We start from the raw sequence: 26,751 nt of genomic DNA, 5'->3' as shown, positions 1-26,751 counted from the left end.
GGCAGATTTGAGCTCAAGTACGATGAGCCAAAACATTTATAAAACAACTGGTCTCTCTAGTAACTCCATAACGGGTCTCTCTAGTAACTCCATTTTTAGGGGATTGTTTTTAAATCTGATGACAAATGCAATACTTTAATGTGCCAACTGAGAAATGGGTCTTTCTTGTAGCTATTTTGAAGATGAGGAGGAGGATTCCACTAACATGGATTTGCCGTACATTCCTGCAGAGAATTCACCAACACGCTTGCAGTTTAAATCTAAACTGGCTGAATCAGATAGCGAAGAGGACCCATTGGAAGCATTTATGGCTGAAGTGGAGGCAAGTTGTGTCTTAATTGCTTGTGTATCACAATAGTAATTCTATCCTTGAGTGTGCACATGTAAAAGGATGACTAAAATGTAGTCCGGTACTGAATATATTTAGCTATGCGTGTTAGATAAATGTATCACAGTACTTAACCAGTCCTATTCAGACCTTAAGGTCTTCTGTAGTTCCCTCCGGTTCTGAAGGAATGGTATGGTACGATAATGGAATCTAGCACTTAAAGCACTCACAAGGTGTTAAAGTGCTTTGCGAACTGACCGCACTCTACTTTGCAGGATTACATTCTTAGTGATTTGATCAAGCATAATGTTTACAGTTAATCATGATGTTTCAGTCTGATTCACTAGGATTCAATTTGAAGCATTTAGTACCTAGTCCAAATCCTGGATGTTAGTTTAATATATTCTAGTTAATGGGATGCTTGACTGTTTTAGTACTGTTTCCATGCATATTGATACAAATTGTCTTGCTGTTTGTGTTATAGTTGTAATTTTGTTAAGGAACAGTTCTTCGTCATTTGTGAGGAGAACGTTTTGTTATATAGAAGCAGTGGAAAGCGTCATTTAGCTTGATGAACTTAAACGTTTAAAACTATGGTATGATTCTTTAGTCAACAGAACAGATTAATACTACTGGGAGTTATGAAAATGTTTATATATTTTATTATTTTCATTCATGTGCAGTTTTATGTGCTAACAAGACCTAATTTATGTCTGACATGTGAGGGTCATACTGAATGCACATTATGTAGTAAAGTCACACATCTCAATTGACAAAACCTTTATTTTGAAAGTAATATTGGTATGCTTCAGCTTGAGAGATTGTAAATGCATTTATATAGCGCTTACTACCCCGGACGCGGCGTCGATGCGCTTTTTCAGCGAGTAGCACGCTGCTCCGGGACCCATAGAGTATTAGAGTTGAATTAGTATAGTGAAACATGCAAGTACATTTTAAGTGGTGGATAGGTTAGTCAGTTATTTGGATTTCGAATGATAGAAGTGGACAAAGGTTTGTATTTATTTACCGCTTGTTGACGCACACTATTCAGGAAGCCTATAAAGGATTAGTGGTGAATTAATATGGTGAAATATGATGTAATTTATTAGTCTGTTACTTGGAGTGAGAAGGATAGCGGAGGGATAAAAGGGGAAGAGAGATTTGCATTCATATAGCAAGTGTTACCCCTGAAGTGCGTTGAAGCGCTCTTCTGGCGAGTAGTATGCCACTCCGGAACCCATAAAGGATTAGTGTTGAAAATTAGTGTAGTATAAATATGAAGTAATTTGAGTAGTAGAAATGTCATTCAGTTATTTGGGCAGAATATTAGTACTGTTGAATATGGAATTTGAGAAGTGAACATGTTAGTCTGTTAATTTTGATTGAAAAGGATAGTGGAGGGATAAAAGAGAAGCATTTTTTTTTGTTGGGTCTTAGCAGTAGGAATAGGCTTTTGGATGCGTAAAAAGGAATTTTGGAGGGGAGGAGTCGGAGGGAAGAGTTTAGAAAGGTTTCTCATTTAGCAATACCCAGCCCAAACCATCCACAAACAGAGCAACACACTCGCACCAAATGTACACCATGCACAACACTATGCACAGATTAATGTACCAGCTTGCACCACAAACCCAACCAAACCACATCTACACACCCTACTATCCCAACTACCACACATATCCACCATGACCCACAAACAGTACACAACTCTATCCTATACCACTAACCAATACACTCATCACTAACACAACGCCAATCAACACCATACATAACTACATCCCATTCAGACACACCCTCCCTGCTGTAATTACACCTAACTGACCACCTTTTATCACTAACAAACATATAATGATCCTTCCATCAGTTGTTCAACAAACACCCTCCTCTCCCTTCTACCATAATAACACTAACACACAACACACACTGCACACCACCAAACTTTGTAACTCTTGCAACAAACCAGTCTAAGATAAACACTCTCACCTCTACTTCATTCCCTCCTACACACAACATACACTCTACTCATAAACACATCACCACCCCTCTACGTCACAACCTCCTCTCACAAATACTACACAACCAAATCCAGTGCATGAAACATATACATCAGCACCCCTTTTCACTACACCTCAAAAGCAAAACATATCACACCACCAGCACAACAAGATCTTCAGAGCACAACACCTCATAACTTACCATCACAAAATACAAACATATACCCACCATTCAAACCACACAAAGGAACAAACTCCAATGCCAAGCTTTCACTGTTCCACCACACCTAACACATATACAGCAATACAGCACCTCTCTTCTAACCGCCTCTCATCCATTGGACAATTTAGAACATTACGACATGACCCACATGCTGCACCACCTCCCCTGACTCATACACCTTCCGCCTTAAACACATGCAAAAAATATAAGCAACATGCCACACTTGCTCCAAAAGGTTGAGAACCTAGCTAAATGAGATAAAGGGCAGCATTTCTGGCCCTGGTACCGACCGGTCTTGAACAGGCTCAAACAGTCAACTACCCTTGTCCTCTCCGCCCTTAGCCTCGGGCCAGGGCTGAGACGCCCTAAGCCTGGCCTTTTTTATAGCCCTAGTAATGAGGTGACCCCTTCAGCCAATGGGAACCCTAGCCCTTACACGATCCAATCACAACACTAGCCCTAAAATCTAGAACCAATAGGAGACCAGGACCTTGCAGCCCGTCTTAGCCCTAGTCCAAGCACCTAATCAGTTAAAAAACCCTGATCTCTACGTCCAATAAAGGCCTTAGCCCTACCAGTAGTCCCAACCCAAGTCCAAGCAGCCAATGGTACAGGTAGCCCTAGTACTTACTTCCAATAGAAGGCCTAACCCTACTCTAAGTCCCACACCCAGTCCAGCAACCAATCACACCAGAACCCCTAAATAGCTACTTCCAATTAAAGGTCTAACCCTAGCCCTAGTCCCACCCTACTCCCAACAACCAATAACATAGGAAGGCCTAGTCCCTACTTCCAATAGAAATCCTAGCCCTAGTCCCAACCCTACAATGATTGAATCACAGACCCAGAAACCAATCAGAACCCTCAAATACCCAAACAATGAGGACATTAACTCTAACCCAATAGAAACACCAGATACAACACCAGATACAACCACCAATCAGTGTACACATGTGCCAACCACTAGCAGACCATATAAGGTTCCAGCGACCTCAGACAAGGTTTCACTAACTCGAAATCTAACAATACTGTTTGAATAAAACTTTACTCACCCTGCTGGCCAAAAAACGAAGTGCACAGACCCCAGTAAATACAGTTTAAACCGCTCATAGTAGCACCCTCTGATGTAGAATATCCCTGTTGCCGAGGGGGGGGGGGCCTTAGCACAGAGCAAAGGAGAAATTTGGAGGGAACACAGATTTGTCACCAAGGAATGAGAGGGACAAACTACAGAGGTTGGACTGTAGATCCCACGATTCAACAGGTTAAATGCAAGGAATCATGGGTAGGGAAAACCACAAGTTTAAAACACAAAACATGTGATAAAATATGCAATCACAGGCAGGTCAAAATTGCAATTTTAAACTGTAACAACCACATGCAAATCATAGAAAGGGAAAATCGTTTTTTAAACAACTTTTGTTTTGGGAAGAGACAACACTAGTCTGTCTCCTTACCACTTCCTGGACTCTGCTCACTGCAGTCTGGGGCACAGGTAGGCTGCAATTCACAAGATGGAGGAGAATGATTTGGGGTGCACCCAGCAAGGCCTTAAGGGGCCTGGGCTAGTGTGAGAGGAGGGCTGAGACTTGCCAGGTAGCTGAATAGCCAATGGTCTGCTGGCCTGGGGGTGGGGGCTGGGCGCTGCTTCTCCTGTTCAGAATCTTCTAGGAGACAGACAGGCTCAATCCACACTTTGGACTTCTGCAGGTAAAGGCTTCACTAACTCAAAATCTAACAATCCTGTTTGAATAGAGCTTTACTCCCCCTGCTGGCCAAAAAACGAAGTGCACAGGCCCCAGTAAATACAGTTTAAACATTTCACAGAAGCACCCTCTGATGTAGAATATCCCTGTTGCTGGGGGTGGAGGGGGGGTTGGCAGGGGGGCTGGCCTCACTGGCTTGTGAACACAAAATGGTGGCTGGGGGTGCACTGTTTTAACACACAGGCCTTAGCACAGAGCAAAGGAGAAATTTGGAGGGAAAACAGCTCTTGCTACTGTGGCTGGTATTGATGTAAGTAAGTATTGGATTTATACCGCGCAAACTAAGCCCAAGGGCAGAGAGAATGAGACGCCTGACCAGAAAGCTCTTCCGGGAGGGCGTTCCACTGCCTGGCTGCAGCCAAGGAAAAGGCTCTATCTCACCACCTAGACTTTTTAAACCTGGACAATAATAGCAGGTTTTTGTTTGAGGAGCGAAGAGGTCTACTAGGAACGTACCGCAGGAACATCGCCCTGATTCCCTCTGAGCTTAATCCATAATAAGCATTGTGAGTCACGCAGAGAGACTTGAACAGGATCTTTTGGTCGAGAGACAACCAATGCAGTGACCTAATGGAGGCTGTAATCTAATTAAATTTCAGAAGATTCATCACCAGCCTAGCCGCAGCATTCTGCACCAGCTGCAAACTTCGCACTAGACCGTTGTTAATGCCCAAATAGAGGGCATTACAATAGTCAAGTCTGGACGTTACCAGTGCAACAACAGCCGGCTTGCGTGCTTCAAAAGCAAGAAGATGAGCAATTTTTCTAAGGACCCTAATGATCCCAAAACAGGTTGATATGGTCCTGCTGACCTGACGATCCAGGGAAGGTGAATTATCAACAATGACCCCTAAATTATTTCCATGTGAAACCGGACAGGGACACGCACCTAGACTGGCAGGCCACCAAACCGTAGACAAAACGTCCAATTTACTGCTGAAAACCAGGACCTCCGTCTTGTCTCCATTTAATTTCATGAAGTTTTTCAACATCCAGGAGGAGACTGCCTGCACTGCATGCAGTTCCTAAAATTAAGGGCAGAGTCCCTGATATTCTGAGTAATAGAGACCATTATTTGGGTGTCGTCCACATAGGACAACACCTCCAACCCAAAGGATCGAACAACCTTCACCAGTGGTGCAACGTAAATATTGAAAAGCATTGGACTCTGGGAAGAACCCTGAGGCACACCACATGACAAGTATTTGGGGGCCGAGTAGAATGGGCCAAATTTAACTGTTTGGGCCCTTTCACTCAGAAAAGACGAGAGCAGCCTCAAAGCCGAGCCCCCGATCCCTATCTCCCTGAGTCATTCAACCATTCTCAAGTGAGACTGGGTATCAAAGGCAGCGGTAAGGTCAAGTAGAACGAGCAGAGTAGTATGCCCATCTTCCACTTTAGTACGGATATTATTAAAAACAGTAGTTAGTGCTGTTTCCATATTATGATGGCTTCTAAATCCATGTTGGGACACATCAAGCAGTGAGTGGTCCTTCAGGTAGGTACTAAGATGGGAATTAAGGTGGGTCTCCAAAATCAATCTGGGACCGGGAAGAGGGAGATCGGTCGATAATGCGAAGTGCAGAAATGTAACTTTCATAGGCTCTTCAGTTTAATCTCTTGTCTTAAGGGATGACATTTGTGTTAAGTTATGAGACTTCAGTGTATATGTTGAAACTCAGCAGGGTACTGTAGTTCCTATCTTGCTGTTTCGCATAGCAGAGTGATACTGGTCTTTTTTCCCAGTAGCTTCACGCCGGAAAAACAGATCTTCCATCCTCTTAAATTCCCGGTGATTGTGGATGGCTTCTATCAGTGCAAGATGTGAGTTGCTTAATTTAGTGCCTTGGATGAGAAACGGTGTGCCACCAATGGATTCCTTGTCGTAGAGTGGAAGGATTGTTAGTGATGCTAATCTTGAACGTAGTGTTATTTTCTGCGAGTCTCTTCATATGTAGATAAGCTTTCCCTTTCTGGCCTTGTCTGAAGTGTATTTTTAAAGTAGACTACGTAACAAAAGGGAAGCCAATGGTTCGCATTCAAAGCTGGAATGGTTGGTGTTCTGAACTCTTTAAAAGCATCTCATAACAGAAACTGGTCTTCTGTGGGAAATGGAAATACAGGAAAATAGGCTGGAATGTCCTGTAGGTGTGAAATGTATTACTTGGTTAGCTTAAGGGTTCATAGATAGGGATGAGTCCATCATAATTACTAGATTACTTACTAATTTTTAAATTGTTGGCGGTGCTCTTAGGTCCTCTGACCAGCCTGTCAGTTTATCATAGTTAATCCACTTTCCTCAAATTAAAATTTAGTTTTTGAGGCATTCAGTTTATGGTGTTTTTCATCTATTGGTCCACGTCTCTAAACCAGTCACCTGCATTACAGACTTCAAAGTAATTTGGTTTTTCCAATTTGGAATTTTCTGCATAGTTCTAACCTGAGGCCAAACGATTTGAGAATTCTGGGTGGATGGTGGAGTAGCAAGATGTTTGGACCTGTACAGCCTGTACAGTTTCAAGGTGAACTGATTTATAGAATTAATACATATTCTTTCCATAGGATATAAGGAGATTCCATTGATAATGTTTCTATTGATCCCAATGAGTCTAAGTACTAGTCTTAAGTAGTAATGTTTCATGATGCTGTATTGAAGGCTGCCTATAGGTCAGGGTGTAGTGGTGCTTCTACACAGTTTTCTATCCATCATTGTATTCAGGTCACCCAAATGGAGATGAAGGCTGATTCCATACTCCTACTTGGACAGAAGCCTGGTTATTGTCTGATAGAAGCAAGCTATCTTCCAGGACATTTTTTTGAAGTTCCTTTGTGAGGCACATGGCATCTAAAATCCTGTCTTAGTAATGAGCACTATTTAAGTTTGATTTTTTTTTTAATGGAAGATTTATAAACCATATTGTGCCTTTGTAGGTTTATTATGTTTTACCCACTTTTTGATTTTCACAGTTGTCGGACCATGCATATTCATGGTTTCAGCTTTTTTATTTTACCGTTTATCCAATCTGTCTTCCATTTTCTTTTTTTGCTGTATCGCAAATTTCTTGGGGAATATCCTTAGACATGTTAAACTGAGTATGGTGGTGCTTTAGTGTCTTTGTCTCTGAAAGTCAATAGTGTTTTTCAATGAACTAGGAACATTTGGTTTAGTTTTCTTTAACCAGTCCTGCATCACTAACAATCACTAAAAATAAACATTTAGACATGTTGGCCTGTTGATGTCTTTTTTTGGTTCTGAGGCATATTGTGACATTCACTGGGTGGGCAAATTTTTTTTTTTTTTTTTTTTAAATCTGTTTATTGAGATTTCACATTGCATAGATCAGTAACACAAAAAGTAAACCAAAATGAACCATCACACTACTGCATTCATCATCCGAGTGATACATTGAGAAGAGGCACTTAATCATAGATTTGGCATACACACATATGTTACAGAAAATGGATAATAAGACCTAGTTAATCAATTTCATTGAATAGTAAGATCCTCACGTAAATAGTCCGTTAAATACTGCCAATTATCATTCGGCCGGAGCGTGCAGGCAATTCTTCCTCATAGGTGCGTAATATGTCCTGACAATGCGACATATCACAGATCCATTGTTTAGCAGTGGGTGCATTCTTGCTTCCCCAGCACATCAATATTCTACGTTTGGCTAGCAGCAACGCCACCATACAAAACTTATGTTTCATAGCCCGGACATTGTTTAATAGCTCCAATAAACAAACTCTTAAATTGCAGTCAATATCCACCCCCACCATCGCTGCCAACATTGATGTGACCTTTTCCCAGTAAACGTGTATTTTCTCACAACGCCATGCCAGATGGATAAAATCAGCCGGCTCAAAACCACATAGTGTACATCTCGCCTCTCAGCGAAGGCCATACCTATAAAGTTTCATAGGTGTGTAGTACGCTTGATTCAAGTATTTAAAGTGGACAAGTCGGAGGTTTCCATTAGGCATTAGCATTTGGATCAGAGTACATGCCGTACGCCAGTCTACCTCTGTATGGGGATCATCCAGAACAGCATTCCACCTTTCCAGGGCTTTGTGACTGTTGCAGCCTATTTCATCCTGTGCAACTGCATACAGTCGGGAGACCAAGTGTGTGGTGTTGGGTGATGTCAGTATGAGCTGTAGGGCATCTAATTGTGTCGGCTCATTAGGGTAGGTCGGATATAACTTTTTGATTGCACCTTGCAGTCTATGGTAGGTAAAGCGGAACAGCAGTGTCTGGTTTTGGATATATGATAGGTCTTGCGTTGTTTTAAATTTCCTGTTTGTGTATAAATCTCCCAACGTATCTATTCCCACCTGATGTAAGAGCCCCATGCCCACCTTCTCTTTGGTAACCGATATATCAGGATGATGATGCAGTGGAATGGCTGGAGCGTATAAAGGTAGCTTGTGCGCCAGTTGACCCAGCTGATGCCACGCCTTATTGGTAGCATCAATGGTATTGATGTATTTATCGTGCAAAGGCGGTCTGCGATGAGTAATAACCGCAGTTAAAGGGATTGGCAGAGCATCACCCTCCTCTACTACTGTGTGTGTCAAATATGGAACTGTATGTCAGTATCTCGGTGTACGCTTTGTAAAATTCACAAGTAAACCCGTCAGGGCCCAGGGCCTTACCGTTCGGCAATGATTTAATTAATTCTGACACTTCTTCAACAGTGATCTGAAGCGATCAATAGGCTCTCAGCGCGTCTGAAAGCCACGCAATGGCCACGTCTTCCAGATACTGGAATATTTCAGCAGGAGATGCTGTGACTTATAGAGCTTGCCATAGGTTTGTACAAAGCCTTGCCTAATTGCACATACGGATCATCCCGGATCTGCAATACAGTTTGCGTTTTGCGTTATTCACAGATTCTTGACGCTAGGACCCTGCCTGGCCTCCCCCCTTCCCCAAACCTCCTAGCTGTGGGACGTTTGTAAACATATTTAACCTCGTCCAAAGCAAACGACTGGTATTCCGTGAGGACCTGCCGTATTTCATTCAGCACAGAGATGTCATGAGTGCGTTCATATTTAGACTCCAGCGATGTTAGTTGCGCCTCACAACGTGTTAATTGTGCTCGGATATCCCGCAGGATTCCGACTGTGGTGCTCATGCAGACCCGGCGCAGTGTCGCTTTGAAAGCTTCCCACAGAAGGCAGGGGTCGTCTGTAGAGTGTTTATTCAATAAGAAATATTCTGCAATGGCCTTAGCTATGGTGTCTGCATATACAGAGTCAGTGAGCGCAGTAGCATTAAATCTCCAGCTGTACGGAGGTGGTAAGTAATGTGGTATTTGAAGGGTCAGTATTATGGGGTTGTGATCCGAGAGCGTCTTAGGCAAATGTTTAATACCCGTTGTCCACAACAAAATATTTGCTGAACCTAGCCAGTAATCAATGCGGGACCAGCTGTTGTGCTCTGCTGAGGTGTGTGTTGCTTCTCTAACCCCTGGATTGCGAACCCTCCATATGTCATGCAAATGTAGTTCAGCCATAATATCAAGGACCTTCGTCCGTGCTTTCCTGTGAGGCTCTATAGTTGTACCCGATCTATCCATCTGGTCGTGCAATGCCAGATTGAAGTCCCCGCCCCACATCAAAGTTCTGTCTGGTTCCACGTTCAAATGGTGCCACACTTCGTGATAGAATTCAGGGGCATCAGTGTTTGGACCATAAGTATTAATAAATGACACCCGCTGACCTCGTAATACCCCTGTAACTATAAAAAATCGTCCTTGTCTATCCGTGATAGTCTTTTCAACTTGGAAATTCGTACCTTTTTTAACTTGTATGGAAACTCCTCTAGAGTAGGATGAATATATCGAGTTATGAATTGACTCGGCCCAGCGTCGGCCAATATTAGCAGAAGTGTGCGGAGCTATGTGAGTTTCTTGCAACAACACTATGTCAATATGCCATCTATCTATACATGCAAACATATGTCTTAGTTTCTTCGGGTTCGTGAATCCATGTATGTTCCACGTAAGTAGATTTAACGATAGCCTACCAGGTATGCTATTAGTCATATTCAACGATTGTGTGTAGAAATGGATTCACTAACCATGTGTGTACAGCATCTCTCTGTAATGTAATACCAGCAGTGCATACATATTAAATGTATAGCACCGTTAGGATTATCATCTCGAATCTCAGCAATGCATCTCAAGTGTCGTGGTCCATTATACAGAACAGTTTCCCAACCCATCCCCCCCCCCCCCCCACCCCCCACCCACATCAGCAGCCCAAACCTGCCGAAGCCATACCCCAGCCTTAAACCCCCAATAGTACATAAACTTCTCCAGCATTAGGGGTGTCTTTCATAGATTCACATGCTTGAATATTCCCCGTCGTCGAAGTGGGAGTCCCACAGTACATAAAATAGCAGTAATATATACATGAAAATTATCATAATTACATATATACATATATAAAATGCAGTAAAATATATAAAGTTTAAAAGTACCATAGAACCAAATAGTCCCATAGGAAGCCTAAGGGAGAACTCACTTTAGTAACATATCAGTGTCATTATGTATTGGTCCACATTCTAGCCAATCAGGCTGTAGCTCCCTCTAGAACCTTCTCCTCAGAAGCCCAAGTCCTCAGATTTTCTACCGCACGTCGTGTGAAGGGAGTCTCCCTGAGCTCTGCTCAGTTTTTTCTTCATACATAGCTGTTTTTTCTTCTCAGATGTCTACTTCAAGGAAATCTTTGTTCAGGCCATGTCAATCTTGTGGTAAATTGCGTCTCTTTCATGAAGATCCACACAGTAAAGGTATTTACTGTCTCTACCCGGACCATGAGGTAAAGAACTGTAAGTACTGCCGTACTTTTCCACCTAAAACTTAAGAGACAGAGAGGCCCGTCTCCTTCTGTGGCTACAGAAGTTGAAATCTACAGACACTGTGCTCTCGGAGGTTGAGCGTGTCTCTTCTTTCCAGTCTAAGACCTCTCAGAAGCGTGGGTCGGAGACTGAGGTGCCTTCTCCTTTTCTCAAGAAAAGTAGACTTGTTGGAACCTCTTTGGCTGTCTCCCCACAGGATTTACCTCCAATTACGCCTACGGGACCTGGTTCTCTGGCGTCACTGTCTAAAGCCATGCCTTCGTCTTCTAAAACGGGCACTGGCTCGTCGACGGGCTCGTCGGCGACATCGGCGACGACGAGATCCGTGGATGCTGTCTCCACGTCGACGACGACATGTTCCATGTCTTCAAGGACTACGTCGACGACGACCACCTCGTCGACGACGACCCATGAGGTGAGACCCATTACCTCGATCGTAAAGATCACGTCGACGACTGTCAAGTCAACACCGTCGACGAAGAAACCTCCGTCAACGCGTCACCCGTCGACGCACTCCTCGTTGTCGACCAAGACCACAACTTTGTCGTCGACCAAGACCACAACTTTGTCGTCGACCAAGACCACAACTTTGTCGTCGACCAAGACCACAGCTTCGTCGACGGGCCGCCGCCCGTCGACTGGACCTTCATCGTCGATGGCGACTTAGTCGACGGTTGTCGCACCGTCGACGGACCAAACTTCGTCGACGGGATCATCTTCGTCCGTGAGCAAGACTTTGCCCCCGTCGACGGCGAAAAAATCTTCGTCGACGAAGGAAAAATCGCATCCGTCTCCAGTTACGGTTTCTCAACCGGCTTTTGGATCTTCCACCACTACGTCGACGGGCTTGTCGACGGCGCACCATCCTTTGGCCACGGCTACCACCTTCACAGTGGTCACGGCTTCCACGTTTAAAAAGGTACAATTGAGTCCTATCAAAAGTGGTTCTACTCTTCCAGACCAATTGTTTCAGTCTGCGGAAGAGGACTCTAATGATGGTTGAGAGGTGGAGAATGTCTTCGGCCAAGCGTCTAGCCCATCCGAGCTAAACATCAAGTGCCAAGATTATGATAAAGAGGAGGAAGAAAACGTCGAAGATGGTATGGATCTATTTCCTGTGGACACTTCAGAGGCACCTATGGCGGAACAAACGACATCGATACCACTGTCTTTGGTAAAGAATCTGCAGCACATGCTGGACGATTACAATCGAAGATTCCCGCCGTCCAGGCCTGTTTCTCCAGTGCCGCAACCTCCTCCGCAGCCTCTAATTCCTGCATCAGCTCCTCCCAGGTCACCAGTACGTACCCAGCAGGATACGGATGAGGATCCAGACCCTCACAACCCAGATCAGGATGATGATGACGCTGGCCTTCAGGAGTGGGACGACTACATGGCTCATACACTGTCAGGACTCAAACCCTGGGTTCCATCCTTAGTGACCCTAATATGAGGCAAGCTGGACAAGATGTTTCAGTCAGACACACTTGGACAAAAAAGGTACAGAATTGGAGAAATAAGATGGCCGCCGCAGTGGCCACAGCAGAAGGCGAGTAGACACTCTAGTCTCTCTGGTCACAGCTGCAGTGAATTCTAGGAGCAGCGCGAGCGCATTAAGGAATGCGCACTTAACCACAGAATTTGATCAGAGAAGTTCGTTTCAAGGTTGCGCTATAGTTTAGTCAGAGAAATGTTCCAGTAAAGATAGGTACTTGGTTAGCAATATAAACAAAAAAGAAGTCCAGTTCAATTAGGCTCTCGGCGCATTCAGTCAAGCGCGAGTTGCAAAGTTAAGTTAAATTAATTAAGCCCTGAGAGGTGCAGACGCGTCTGTGAAGGTCAAAGAGAAAAGATTCATCAAGTCTAGCTGTCAGAAGGAGTTTTGGAGGCAAGCAGTTCGAAAAATCGTCTGGAGAAAGAAGCCCTGTGACACATGATTTAAGAGGCTTTGCGTGGCAGAAACCAGCTGGAGAAAGATAAGCTAAGTGAAAGCAAAAAAAGCATTAACAGACTTTTACAGAGTTGCAATGTTAAATTCGTCATTTACCTGACTAGAAATATTCACTGAGTCCATCGTATCTGAAAATAAAGAAAAGGAATTAAGATTTAACATGGACAGTGTGCTTAGCCAGGCGAAAGAATATAATGAAATGTAAATATTGTAAATACTCACCAGGAGCCGAGGAATTGTAGTTTGCCCAGTTCAACCTGCAAAAGACATTAAAATATCTGTATTAAAAAGTGTAAGAGGTGCAGAGGAGAATTACAAAGAATAACAGAACCCTAATTAGAGAAGAACTCCGCTAATTAGTGAAGTAAGTGCACTTACTCCAAGAAAGAAATTTAACATAGTCAAGGCTCATGTTAGGAAAGGTAATTTAAAATGTTATTTTTTCTTGTATACTAGTGACAACTAACTAGAGGAGAATTGAACCACAACCATATAACAGAAGAGGAGCTAACGTCCTGAAGCATAAGGGTGGGTGAGAGAAGATTACAGAGTAGAATCTAAATAGTTTTAAAAGAGGCTAGAATTGTGATAATGTATTATTGTTTTTAGGTTCCTTAGCGAAAGACAGCGACAGAAGATAGCTGAGCGAAGGACCCATACAGGAACAGTCTCTTCTCTTCTCTTTTGTTATTTTATCCAATTTCCCCCATCCCCCGAGGTAATGCAAGGAGGTTCTGGTTAAAGACCTACTGGCATTGCTGAGAGGGATTTGGGTACAAGCATCTCTGTTCCTGTGCAAGAACCGGTAAGCCAAGGTCTAGCTTCGAGGTCTGACATACACCTTCGACCCCACCAACGTCGCCTCTAGCTTCGCGCCCTGTGGACATTGGCAGTTTCCATAACTTGATGGTCCGCGCTGCGAAGAGGTTTCACCACACTTTGGAAGTGCAACAGACTGATTGCTTTCTATACGATTTCAAAGACTTACCTCAACGGCAAGCTCACACTATTCCGATCATCAACCATGTTTGGGAGGAAGGCCTCAAATTGATGGAGAAACCAAATTCAATTCCTGCTGTCTTACCAAGGCTGGATAAAAAGTATAAAGCGCCACCGAATTCTCCGGCATGCCTAGTGTCTCAGCTTAAGGCGGATTCCGTCATTACTCAGGCAGCTCAAAAAAGGTCCCGCAATCCTGCCACACCTCTCACATCTCCTCCTGATCAGGAAGGCCGCAAGCTGTACTCCATAGGGAAACAATTTACCACCATGGCAGCCACTACTGTAAGGGCAGCTAATTCCTTGGCTATTCTTAGACGGTATGACCACCAAATGTGGTCCGAAATTGCAGCATACATTCCACAATTTCCGCATGCCATCCGTGCGGAAGCACAAGCCATCATTCAGGAGGGAGAAAAGATCTCTTCAGAGATTATTGACTGCGCCCTCGACATTTCCTCTACGGGGTTCAGACACTGGGCTGGAGCTGCAGTTTTGAGGCGTCAAGGCTGGTTAAAGTCTACAGCATTTCGCCCGGAGGTTCATGCTAGAGTCCTCGATCTACCATACGATGGTGATTCGCTCTTCGGCAAACATGTTGTCGATGTCCTTGAATCAATCAAAAAGGATACAGATACGGCCAAAGCTTTAGCAACCCTACAGTATAGAAAGCGCCCATTTCGAGGGGCACGTGGTAGAGGCGGCAATTCTTCCACTTTTCGTGGCTCAAACCAATATCACTCATACAATGACAACCGTCAAAGAAATACTTACCAGTCCCAAAATCGACAGACCTCCTCCAGGCCATACCAGAGGAAAACAACATACAGAGGTGGTTCTAATGCAAAGAAACAGTGACAGTCCCAGCGTCAACCTTCCGCCGACTGTAAAAATTGGAGGGCGAATCTCCAACTACATCTTGAATTGGTCGAACATCACCTCAGATCAATGGGTCCTAGATGTGATTTCAAAAGGACATACCCTGGAATTTACGAAATTTCCTCCCAATCGCCATCCTACTGGTCCGCCCCCTCCCCATTTCGAGGAACTATTGGCTCAAATCAAATTAATGATCAGGAAGGGTGCTATTGAGGTAGTACCGCAAGGCCAGCGAGGCAAGGGTTTTTACTCCTGCTTCTTTTTAGTCAAGAGTTCTGCCGTTTGGCCTACGCTCAGCACCGAGGGTCTTTACCAAGATCATGGCCCAGGTAGCTGCTTTTCTGCGCCTGCAAGGCATTCAGTTTTATCCATACCTGGACAACTGTCTTATAAAGGCCCGGCCCTCCAGCTGGCAAACCAGCACACTCAGGTTTGTCTCTCTCTTTTTCAAAATTTGGGCCTTTCCATCAATTGCCAGAAGCCACACTTTCACCCGTCTCAGCGACGAGATTTTCTAGGAGCCTCGCTAGATTCTCGGCTAGCAAAAGTCTTCGTCTCCCAGGAAAGGCAGGACCGCATGCTCAAGATGGTACGATTCCTGCAGTCAAAACTGCGTTTCAGTCCGGATGTTAAAATCATTCCTGGGCGTGGCTTTCTCATGCATACAGTTGATCCCCAACTGCAGGCTACATATGAGGGTCGTTCAAGAGGAACTAGACATGCAGTGGAAGCAGATTTCAGGATCGTTCAACGACAGGATCATTCTCACGCCCGCATTCAGGTAGCTCTGAAATGGTGGTCTCACCCTCCGAACATATCCATCGATCGGTCTTTTCAAGACGCGACTCCGACTCCGACGCTTACAACCGATGCATCCCTAGAGGGTTGGGGAGCGCACCTCGAAGGAATGTCCGTAAAAGGAAAGTGGACTGCAGTCCAGCGCACTTGGCACATAAACCGCCTGGAGCTTCTTGCGATCTTCCTTGCCCTGAAGTCTTTCCAGAGGTTAGTGCAGGGCCAGTCTCTGTTGGTGAGAACAGACAACACCACCAGCATGCACTACCTCAACAAGCAGGGCGGCACAAGGTCCCTTCTGATTTCCCGACAAGCACAGGAGATATGGAACTGGGCGATTCATCACCAAGTTCATCTTACAGCCATCCATGTGCCGGGTGTTTCCAATGTTCTGGCGGACTCACTCAGCAGATCTCTCTCGTACAATCACGAGTGGGAACTCAACCAACCAACCAACTCTCGAGTTCATTTTCCACCAGTGGTGCCAGCCGCAGATGGATCTCTTTGCGACTGCCGCAAACAGAAAATGCCAACGCTTTGCAAGTCGTCATCCCCACAGAGAGTCGAGCGGAAATGCATTTTCGATCAACTGGTCGACATAATTCATCTACGCTTTCCCTCCGCTTCCTCTGATTCCGCGCCTGTTGCACAGGATGAGGCTTCAACCCTGTCATGTCATCCTGATCGCACACAAGTGGCCGCGGCGCCCATGGTTCTCGGACCTTCTGTTGTTTTCCCAGAACGAGCCAATATCGCTTCATCCTCTGCCTCACCTCCTCACGATGAAGCTAGGGCAGATTTGCCACCCAGATCCGGCATATCTCCAGCTCCATGCCTGGAACCTGACAACAATGAATTTGCACATCTAACCATCGACGCAGATTGCAGGGAAGTGTTGGCGCACGCTCGCGCTCCATCCACCATTAAAACCTATCAGCTGAAGTGGAAGCGTTTCTGTGTTTGGTGCCACACCAAAACCTTGGATCCATTGACCGCCAAATCGGAACAAATCCTGCCTTTTTTCCCATCCCTTGCAAAATCAGGACTTTCTCACTCCACTCTTAAGGTGTTTCTAGCAGCACTTTCCCGTTTCCGTCATGATGGTTCCACGTCACTGTATTCCTCTAGAGTCATCCAACAGATTTTCAAAGGCCTCTTCCGGATGTTTCCACCCATTCGTCGCCCTCCACCTGCTTGGGACTAAATCTGGTTTTGTCTCAACTCCTCCTACCTCCTTTCGAACCCATCCATTCCGCAACCTTAAAATTCCTCACGTGGAAAGTTGCTCTGCTGCTCGCCTTGACATCATCTAGGCGTGTTAGTGACATCCAGGCATTCACAATTCAGCCTCCTTTTCTCCAGTTCTCCAATGAGGCGGTTACACTCCGTACTAATCCAAAATTTATCCCGAAGGTTCCAAGTGATTTTCATCTCAATGAACCGGTCATTCTAAAGACTTTCTTTCCTCATCCACAAACTCCTGCTGAACGTTCATTACATTCATTGGATGTGAAACGCTGTCTTAAGTTTTACATTCAGCGTACTACACCATTCAGGAAATCAGACCAGCTGTTCGTGGCCTATCGTCCGATCTGCAAAGGACAACCTGTTACCAAACAGACTATTACCAGGTGGATTTCCTCCACCACTACTTTTTGTCATCAACGGGCGGGCAATCCCCTTCCTGCTCCAGTACGAGCTCATTCAACTAGAGCCATATCAACCTCTACTGCCCTCTTTGCGGGGGTACCTCTACGACACATTTGCAGAGCTGCTACGTGGTCGAGCAGCCATACTTTTACAAAGCACTATTGTCTCCAATCAACAGACGCCGCGGATGCGGCAGTGGGACAAGCGGTGCTGCGGAATCTTTTCCAGTGAAGAGGAGCCTCTGTTGCTACCCACCTCCAGTCATAAAGGTATTTTCTCCTGAATTTGAATATATTGCCTTTTTAAATGATATGAGAATGTATACTTGGAGTTTTTTTATGTTACCTTTATGACTTATGTGATGATTTATTGCTTTCTACTCTTATTCAAGCATGTGAATCTATGAAAGACACCCCTAATACTGGAGAAGAACATAAGTTACTTACCTGTAAACTGTGGTTCTCCAGTATTGGTGTCTTTCATAGATTCACATGCGACCCTCCCTTCCTCCCCTCAGAGGCTCCTTTTCTCCTCAGGCACTCTTGGGTTACTTGGTGCTACGAAAATCTGAGGACTTGGGCTTCTGAGGTGAAGGCTCTAGAGGGAGCTACAGCCTGATTGGCTAGAATGTGGACCAATACATAATGACACTGATATGTTACTAAAGTGAGTTCTCCCTTAGGCTTCCTATGGGACTATTTGGTTCTATGGTACTTTTAAACTTTATATATTTTACTGCATTTTATATATGTAATTATGATAATTTTCATATATATGTATATATTACTGCTATTTTATGTACCGTGGGGCTCTCACTTTGACGACGGGGAATATTCAAGCATGTGAATCTATGAAAGACACCAATACTGGAGAACCACAGTTTACAGGTAAGTAACTTATGTTCTTCGTGAGGAGCACCCATGTAGAGGTCCGCCTAGGGCACACACCTCCATCCAATTTAATGGATGTGGACAAAAACTATGCGAATCATACTGGATTACAATTGGCATAAATGCAGCTGCATTGAACCTGATAGTGAAGCAGTATGGAAGGCATAACGGCATAAGTGCAAATACATGACAAGCGTTGTACCTCCTCCCTACTTCAGCCAATCATCCTACAGTTTACACCCCACAATATAACAGTATAAGCATTATTACCCCACCCATAAAGGCATCAGGCTTTAGCCGTGTAATTACAGTACATTAAACAACCATAATAAGGGCCAGGGTGCAGCTTCTAGTCGGCACATCAGCATGAATCTCCCTGCCCTATAGTGTCAGCGGGTCATCTGCCAATCCTCAGTATGCTCAATTAACCAGTAACTGCCGTACACTCATAAATATATACAGCAAAGCAGTACATTTCGGAACACCAGGCAGATTGTCTCTGATCAGTGAGGTGATGCAAGTGAAAACGGCCATTTCGTCCACGCAGAGCTTGAAAAGATCCGTGCGGTCCACAGTCTTAGGCCAAGCATCTCGCATACATCAAATTCCATGCTGTGATTATATAGTTGTAACCCCCTCAAGTCTGCCATCTAAGTAGCGTGGTCCCTTATGGTTGTTTCTTGTCACCTCATATCACAACAGTCTATCGTATAATGTGTTCTGTATAGAGAGGGCCGACTCATCACTTAACGAGCGGCCTACACCAAACAAACCGAGTACCTTATAATAGCAGATCCACAGTGTGCAGCGCTGCAAACCTACTTGCGGACAGCGGCCCTGGAGGATGTTGCACGGTAGTAGGCTCTCAATCTGAGTCATGGGGTTGATCAGTCTGTCTCCGCTCTTTCTAATGATTGTGAATCTTCTTTATGAAATCCTGAGCCGCCTTTGGTGTGGGTAGTATTGTAGGTTTCCCATCCCATGTGACCCGCAGTCGCACAGGATATAGCATTGCGTATTCCACCTGCATGGTTCTAAATTTTGCCTTAGCGTTGGCAAACTCTTTACGGGCCTGCTGTACTGCCATTGTGTAGTCAGGGTAAAATTCCAGGTGGTTACCCTGATAGGTGATGTCCCCCTTTTCCCTCGCCATCCTCAATATGCCATCTCGGTCGCGATAATTCAAAATAAGAGCCACTATGGGTCGGGGTGAAGCACCAGGCGGCGTTCGCGGGGCTAACGACCTGTGGGCTCGTTAAACTATAAAGATTGATGATAGCTGGTCAGCACCAAAAATCGCCCGGCAGAGTTCTTCTACATACGTCTCCATGCGGCCCGTATTGGTTGACTCTGGAATGCCTGCGATTCGGACGTTGTTCCATCACGATCTATCCTCTAAGTCCTCTGCCTTGGATTTGATCACCTCCAATACTTTTTCCATCCCGGTGCATTTAGAAGTGCTAGTGTGTGCTTCGTCCTCCACGGCCGACAAGCGATTTTTCCGCGTCATCCAGTCGTTCACCCTGCCGTTCCATTTTCGCTGCCATGGTATCCATACGACAGGTGAGATGATCAAGCTTGTCGTTGATGTCTTGAAGGCTAGTTTGGATTGCTTTCAAAATGGCCTCCATACCGGTCTCTGCAGCACCATCCTCTTCAGTGTCTGTGTCAGAGGAAGTCGTGGGGCCACAGGCCGATCGTCGCAATTCAAAATTCAGCTTCGGCTGCTGCTTGTCCAGTTTCCCCATCTGTAGAAAAACGCCGTATTAGATTACTGCTAGGCCGCAGGTTGTCTTCCATTTCAAAAGGGCGGCACTCCTCTAGTAAACTGTGAAATTCAATCCCGATGCGGCCACAGTCGCACCATAGGAGGCAAGGAGGTTGATGTTCCAGATTGTAGAAGGACAAGACCATCAGAGCCACTCACCAAGAAGCACAGTTGTGGTATTCCCATGCACTTTACCGTACAGTAGTGAAGCGCCGATGTCCGCCGCACACCTTGCCAACTGCTCAAATGCACCGTTATGTTGGTTATTTCAGGGATTGTGTCGTAGCGTGATATCTTCAACACAGTTCACAACTGCACAGGAATCGCGATTATGTATATGCCACTGGTCAGCTGCTGTAAAAAGTGCGGCTTCGCAGGTGAGCTTCAATATCCTGCACAGCCGGGTGGAGATCAGGAAGATGCATAGAGTCCAATACTGTTGCAGATGTGATTTCGCGTGGTAGGCCTCACAGGAGTGTAACGCTCGCTTCAAGCTAGTAAAAAATGGCTGTCCATGTCCCCCATCATGAAACACCCCTCCGGTGCAGCAACAGAACACACAGCGCTGTACATTTCACCACTCAGCGCATGCAGCATAGTGTAACAGTCCGCACAATTCTGGTCGGTTATTCGTGATGTGGGCGTGAGCTGGTGTCCCCAACATTCACTGGCATATCAGTATGGGAGTTGAGATGGCCGCCATTATCACAGGCCCGGGCAGCGCTCACGGCATCCAAGCCACATTAGGGCACCCAGCGAGGTTCTGACGGGTCACTCTAAGAAGCGGACTGGCCAGTATGTATAGGCCACCCGATGGGTGCTCGGAACGATGCTGGCATAGCTTGCGCGTCAGATCGAGATATGCGCTGAAACGGAGAGAGACGCCATTTTAGATCAGCTGCTCATAAAGCATAGAGACGATCAGCGCAGGATCAGAAAACCTCCATAACCCGTTGTTTGCCAGAATACACTTCAATTCCACACACAGTGATGTTTTTTGTAAAAGTAGCCATACGACCAGGCGTGAGCGCTGCCGAAAACTTTCTAGCATTAATCCACTTGCTGTCACATCGCGGGGGCCGCCATCTTACCGGTCTCCGGCCGTCTCTCTCACCAGCTCAAAAGTCGGATTTTCACCGTAATTTGATAGCGGAGCAGTATTTAGCTGAAATCCGCAGCTTCCTCGCACATTCCGACTGCATATGCTGCCAAGTTCGTTCAGGGGTAATGCCTTAGATGCTGGGATTTATGCAAATCATGGGTCCGTCCGGCGGAGCTGCTTTCTCAGCCAGCCATCCCGCAGTGCACCCTCTAGCGCCTCCACTGGGTGGGCAATTTTGAGTGTAAAACAGATAATCACTGTGCCATGAGATTTTTTTGTGTTATTTCTTGGCTACCTCTAATATCACTAAAGCCTGACAGGCAGCTGAAAATTATGCAGCTGCCCTTCACAGGTTCCGTCCTCTTATAGGTGAGAAAATCGAGAGGATGAAGAGAAAAGCTGAAATGTGGGCCTGGAAGAGAAGTTGTTCTGTAGATCGCAGTGCAGTGGTCAACTTCATACTCTACGCCTTCATGTCCATTTGCTGAAATAATGTTGTCCAGTATGCCCCAGTCTTGCTTATCTAAGAGCCACTTTGAATTCTGAGAAAGAAGAGTATTTCATGAGTATGCTTGCATTTTGGAGAAATATCTCAAACATATTCATTGTACCAATTGCAAGGCTACACAGGAGACTTCTGCAATGTTTGGTAGGTGGCTGTCTCCATGGAAGTATAACTGGGAAGACCAACTTCACCTATCTCTTATCAGTGGGACAATCCCTTCAGTTTTGGTGCAAAAAGTCAGATCTTCTGAAAGGAGTTGGATTGAGAAGCACCAAGATCTACCATCACAGTATATTGTGCCAGATGCTTCCCTGGTAGGTTGGGGAGCTCTCCTGCAGAAATGATTAGTACAGGGTCTTTGATCAGACAAAGATGCAGGGTGGATTTACCACATCTTCAAAGTTTTTGATGCTCACTAGGGACATCTTGGCACAGCTTGCTGTACTTCACCTTCCATATCTCATTTATATTAGACCTTCTATAAATGTCCCTTCATCAGCTCCACATAGATTACAATGGCAATAGCTAATGTTCTCAATGCGAGACCTATTGCATTGCAAATGCTTGCTCTAGTGTTGCTTGGGAGCTTTTGAAGCTCTTCCTGCGCATCTTCAGGGTGTGGAAGCAGGATGCAGGGACTGTGTTGACTTGGCTGGTCTTATCCAGTTTTCTGTTGATTATTCAAGGTTCCTAGCGGGGATTCTGGATGCGGGTCAGAGTTCGACTGACCGCCAGTTAGAGTCCCATGGTGAGGTGTTCTGGTCGAAGAACATACATTTGTGTGGTCAGTATTGAGCTTGAGACCTTTGTCTTTCAGCCAGTTTACTACTTTGATCATGCAGGTGCTGATCTTGTTTTTTTTTGTGTTAAGGTCTTGTCCGAGAGGTAGAGTGGGAGTTGTGTGTCGTCTCGGTAGGATAAGATGTTGATGTGCGCGCGGGTGACACATGCTAAAGGGATCATGTATGTGCTGAAGAAGCTGTGCTGAGCAATGAGGCACCCCACAGATGAGTTTGTGGGCTTCCAAGGAGGAAGGTGCCAGGCTGACCGCTTGTGTTTTATCCGTTACAAAAGAGCAGGGTGTGAGACCGTGGAAAATGCTAGAGAGAGGTCTAGGACAATGAGGGTTGCTGTGTTTCCTCTGTCAAGGATCATGCGGATGTCGTGGCCATGAGTGCTGTTTCTGTCCTGGGGTTGGGTTTGAATACGAACCACATGGCGTTCAGGAAGTGTTGGCTGCTGAGGAGGTCGGTGAGGTATCTTTTAATTCCTTTCTCTAAAACCTTTGCAGTGTATAGTAGGAGGAAGATGGGCCTGTAGTTGGAAAGCGTAACTGGGTCAGCGAATGATTTCTTGAGCAGGGGCATGAAGGTGGCGTTTTTGCAGGTGTCGAGGAATGTAGCTGAATCACTGGGGACATTGAGGATGCGTGTTAGTGCTTTGTTGATTGGCAGGAGTCCTTTGGTGAAGGTGCGGTGTGGGCCCTGGTTAGTTTGAGCACCCATGCTGATGGTCTTTACAGTAGCAGCGAGTTCGATGGTGGAGGCAGCAGTTGCAATATTGACTGGGTCTGGTTGAATGTCCGAGTTGATGTACATGGAGGTGATTTTGTTAAAGAAGAATTCCGATTGCTTGTTTCAAAAGTCTTTTGAAGATATGTTGCTGGGGGCTGCAGAAAGTGTGGTGAAATCTTTGATGGTGAAGATCTTATTGCTGCTGTTACTACTGGGGTCGATGCATTCTACAAGAGCTGTACTCTTGGTGTTCCATAACTGCTAGTGGAAGTGGCTTAGGGTTCGATTTGAAGATGTCTTTTATTTATGGTATGTTGACTTGATCTCCATTTACGCACCAGTTCTTTTCAATGGTGTTTCGTAAGCTTGAGTTGCTCTGTGTGGTTGGTCTCTTGCTGTTTGGTTGCACATGAGTGGAGCCAGGATATCTGCATGCGGTGATCCAGCTGTTGAGGTTTTTGATGGCTTGTTGCAAGTCGCTGGTGTCCTCAAGTTGCTGCTCAGAGAGGGCAGAAGCAGAGTTGATGGAGGCATTGGTGGTCTATCCAGGTAATTGTTGCTGGCTGTGATGTTTCTGATTGAGGAGAAAATCCGGTCCAATCGGTATGCAGTGGTGTGGGTGGTTTCAGTAACGTTTTGGGTGAGGCCAAGGTTTCTGTCATAGTGTTAGTTCTTGGATTGTACTGTGTAGTGGATGTCTGCTATGGATGGTGGTTGTCTAAGAAGTTACATCTAAAAGTTTATTTCCTTGGATTCTTCTATACTGCATGTTCATTGTTTTGTGCCATTTTCTGTCATGTATGGACTTACAGATTTCATGCTGAGGAGGAAAGGTTTCTTGCCTAAAATAGGTGTTTCAACTTCAGTTTCATCTGTACAATGAAATAAGAAGTTTTTAGGTTGAAGCGTACCAGATAGTGCAGCTGGGTTGCTAAGGTCATCTTGGGGACATTCAAAAAGCTGACCTGGTAATGCATTCCGCCTGTTGCTTACCATTGGATTTGAGGTTTGTAACTCCCATTTTCTGCCTTTCTATTTGCTGGATTTATTTGCTTTAGGCTGTCCAGCTTGTGTGTCCATTCCATTGCGTAAAGCTTGTTTAATTTATTCTTCCATGAACTCATTTTCTGTAAACTGCCCATTAAATCTTGTTATCTTGTCACATTTGCTGTGCATTCAAAGACCGAGGTCCAATGTCCAGGAGTAGGTGTAGGATGTTTCTCTTTAGCACAAAAAAATTAACTGTGCTGAGTCAGAAAATATCGGAATTAGTACAAATAAAGCACTTTTTTTTTAAATTCGGAAATGTGGAATCTAATATTTGAATATGAACAAAGCACATCAATACACTAGGTGATGACATTTGCACACGATTGTGTGCAGTAAAACCACATTTCAGTACAAATGTAACAGTAGTTTCAATTGGTAATGTGTTGTGTTTAATGGCAGTGCGCTACCACACCAAGCTTACCCCACACGATGCCACACCAGTCCACGCCCTTCCACTTTATGCCACGCCACTGCATTCTATGACACTCCACTGTATGATATGCCTCTCCACACTGCACTCGAGACACTCTACAACACACCACACGACTCGACGTCCCTCCAATTCCACTCTACCCCACTCCAGTCTACTCCACCCCACTTCGCTCCAGTCTATCCCACTTCGCTCCAGTCTATCCCACTTCGCTCCAGTCTATCCCACTTCGCTCCAGTCTATCCCACTTCGCTCCAGTCTATCCCACTTCGCTCCAGTCTATCCCACTTCGCTCCAGTCTATCCCACTTCGCTCCAGTCTATCCCACTTCGCTCCAGTCTATCCCACTTCGCTCCAGTCTATCCCACTTCGCTCCAGTCTATCCCACTTCGCTCCAGTCTATCCCACTTCGCTCCAGTCTATCCCACTTCGCTCCAGTCTATCCCACTTCGCTCCAGTCTATCCCACTTCGCTCCAGTCTATCCCACTTCGCTCCAGTCTATCCCACTTCGCTCCAGTCTATCCCACTTCGCTCCAGTCTATCCCACTTCGCTCCAGTCTCCCCCACTTCGCTCCAGTCTCCCCCAATCCACTCCGATCCAGTGTACCCCACCCTTCTCAAATCTACCCCACTGTACCGTATTCCAATCTACCCCTCTCCAGTCTAGCACACTCCACTGCAATCTAGCGCAGTCCACTTCAGTCTACCACTCTATACTTCATATCTACCCTACTCCACTCTACTCAATATACCCTACTCCAAACTACCCCTATCTACCTCACTCCAATCTACACCGGTCTACCTCACTCCAAACTACCTCTCTTCGCTACCACACTTTGAATTACCCTTCTGAATGCATCCCACTCCAATCTCCCCCAATCCATTCCAATCTATCCCTACCCCACTCTTCTCTAATCTACCCCTCTACCCCAATCCACCCTGCCCCGTCCTACCCCACTCTGCCCCAATCTCAACTCCACTTGAATCTATTCAACTCAACTCCACTCCACCCCAGTCTGCCCACTTTCAATCTACCCCACTCCACCACACTCTATTCCACTCTACCTAATCTACCACAAGCAACTCAAATCTATGCGACTCAATTCCAATCAAACCCACTTCAACCCAATCTACCCTACCCCACAGCAACCCAATCTACCTTACTCAGTCTACCCTTCTCCAATCTGCCCCACTTTACTAACTCCAGTCTACTTCATTGCAGTCGACCCCACCCAAACCTAATCTATCCCTCTTCACCCCACACTGCTCTATCCATTTCCACTCCAGTCTACCCCAGTTCACTCTACCCTACCTTGATCTACCCAGTCTATCCCATTCCAGCCTATCCACTCCACCCCACATCCGCCTATCCCACTCCTCCCAATATCTACTCCTTTCCTATCTACTCTATTCTGCTCCAATTCACTGCACTCCACTCTGCCCCACCCCAAGCCAACCTACCCCACACAGCTCCACCCCACACCACTCCAATCTACTCCACACTAACCCAATCTACCCCCAATTCTTTCCATTCTACCCTACTATAACAAACCAAGTCTACCCCACTCCACCCCACTACAGTCTTACCAAATCTACCCCATATATCCTCCTCCACTGTACCGTAATCTACCCATGTCTACTTTTCTAAACCACCACTATCTACTTTTCTAATCTACCCCAATCTACTCCACTACAATCTACCCCACCCCAATCTAAACCAATTCAATCGCCCCCACTTCAATCTACCACTCTTTATGTACCTAACTCGTCCTCTCCACTGTACCCCAATCCACCCACACCATTCTGTTTCACTCTACACCACTCTACTCCAATTTACCCCATTCCACTGTACCCCAATCTACCCCAGCCTCCACCCACCAACTTTTTACCATACTGAACAGCAGCTACACTGATGTACATAATGGTTAAAACACTTTGCAAAAACCAATAGCTCTTGCATAGGTGAGCACTATTGGCGTTGCCAGTGTTTGTTTTCTTTGGGATGCTTCTTTCTATTCTGTGCCTACTGAAAAATGATAAA

At 45.4% G+C, this 26,751-nt stretch overlaps 1 protein-coding gene across 4 annotated transcripts in view; it reads left to right on the top strand.

Annotated features, from left to right (window-relative positions):
- The window catches only part of DDX42 (DEAD-box helicase 42), a 465,634-nt gene that overhangs the window by 75,565 nt on the left and 363,318 nt on the right, over window positions 1–26,751 (top strand). For all 4 annotated transcript variants that reach the window (XM_078645044.1, XM_078645045.1, XM_078645047.1 and 1 more), the window contains one exon: window positions 172–322. In XM_078645044.1, coding sequence (XP_078501170.1) covers window positions 172–322 — 151 coding nt within the window. The remainder of the gene's footprint in view (window positions 1–171; window positions 323–26,751) is intronic.

This window comes from Lissotriton helveticus, chromosome 5_1, assembly GCF_964261635.1.
Source record: "Lissotriton helveticus chromosome 5_1, aLisHel1.1, whole genome shotgun sequence".
In the NCBI taxonomy this organism is placed as follows: Eukaryota; Metazoa; Chordata; class Amphibia; order Caudata; family Salamandridae; genus Lissotriton; species Lissotriton helveticus.
This window is presented reverse-complemented; position numbering and strand designations above follow the sequence as displayed.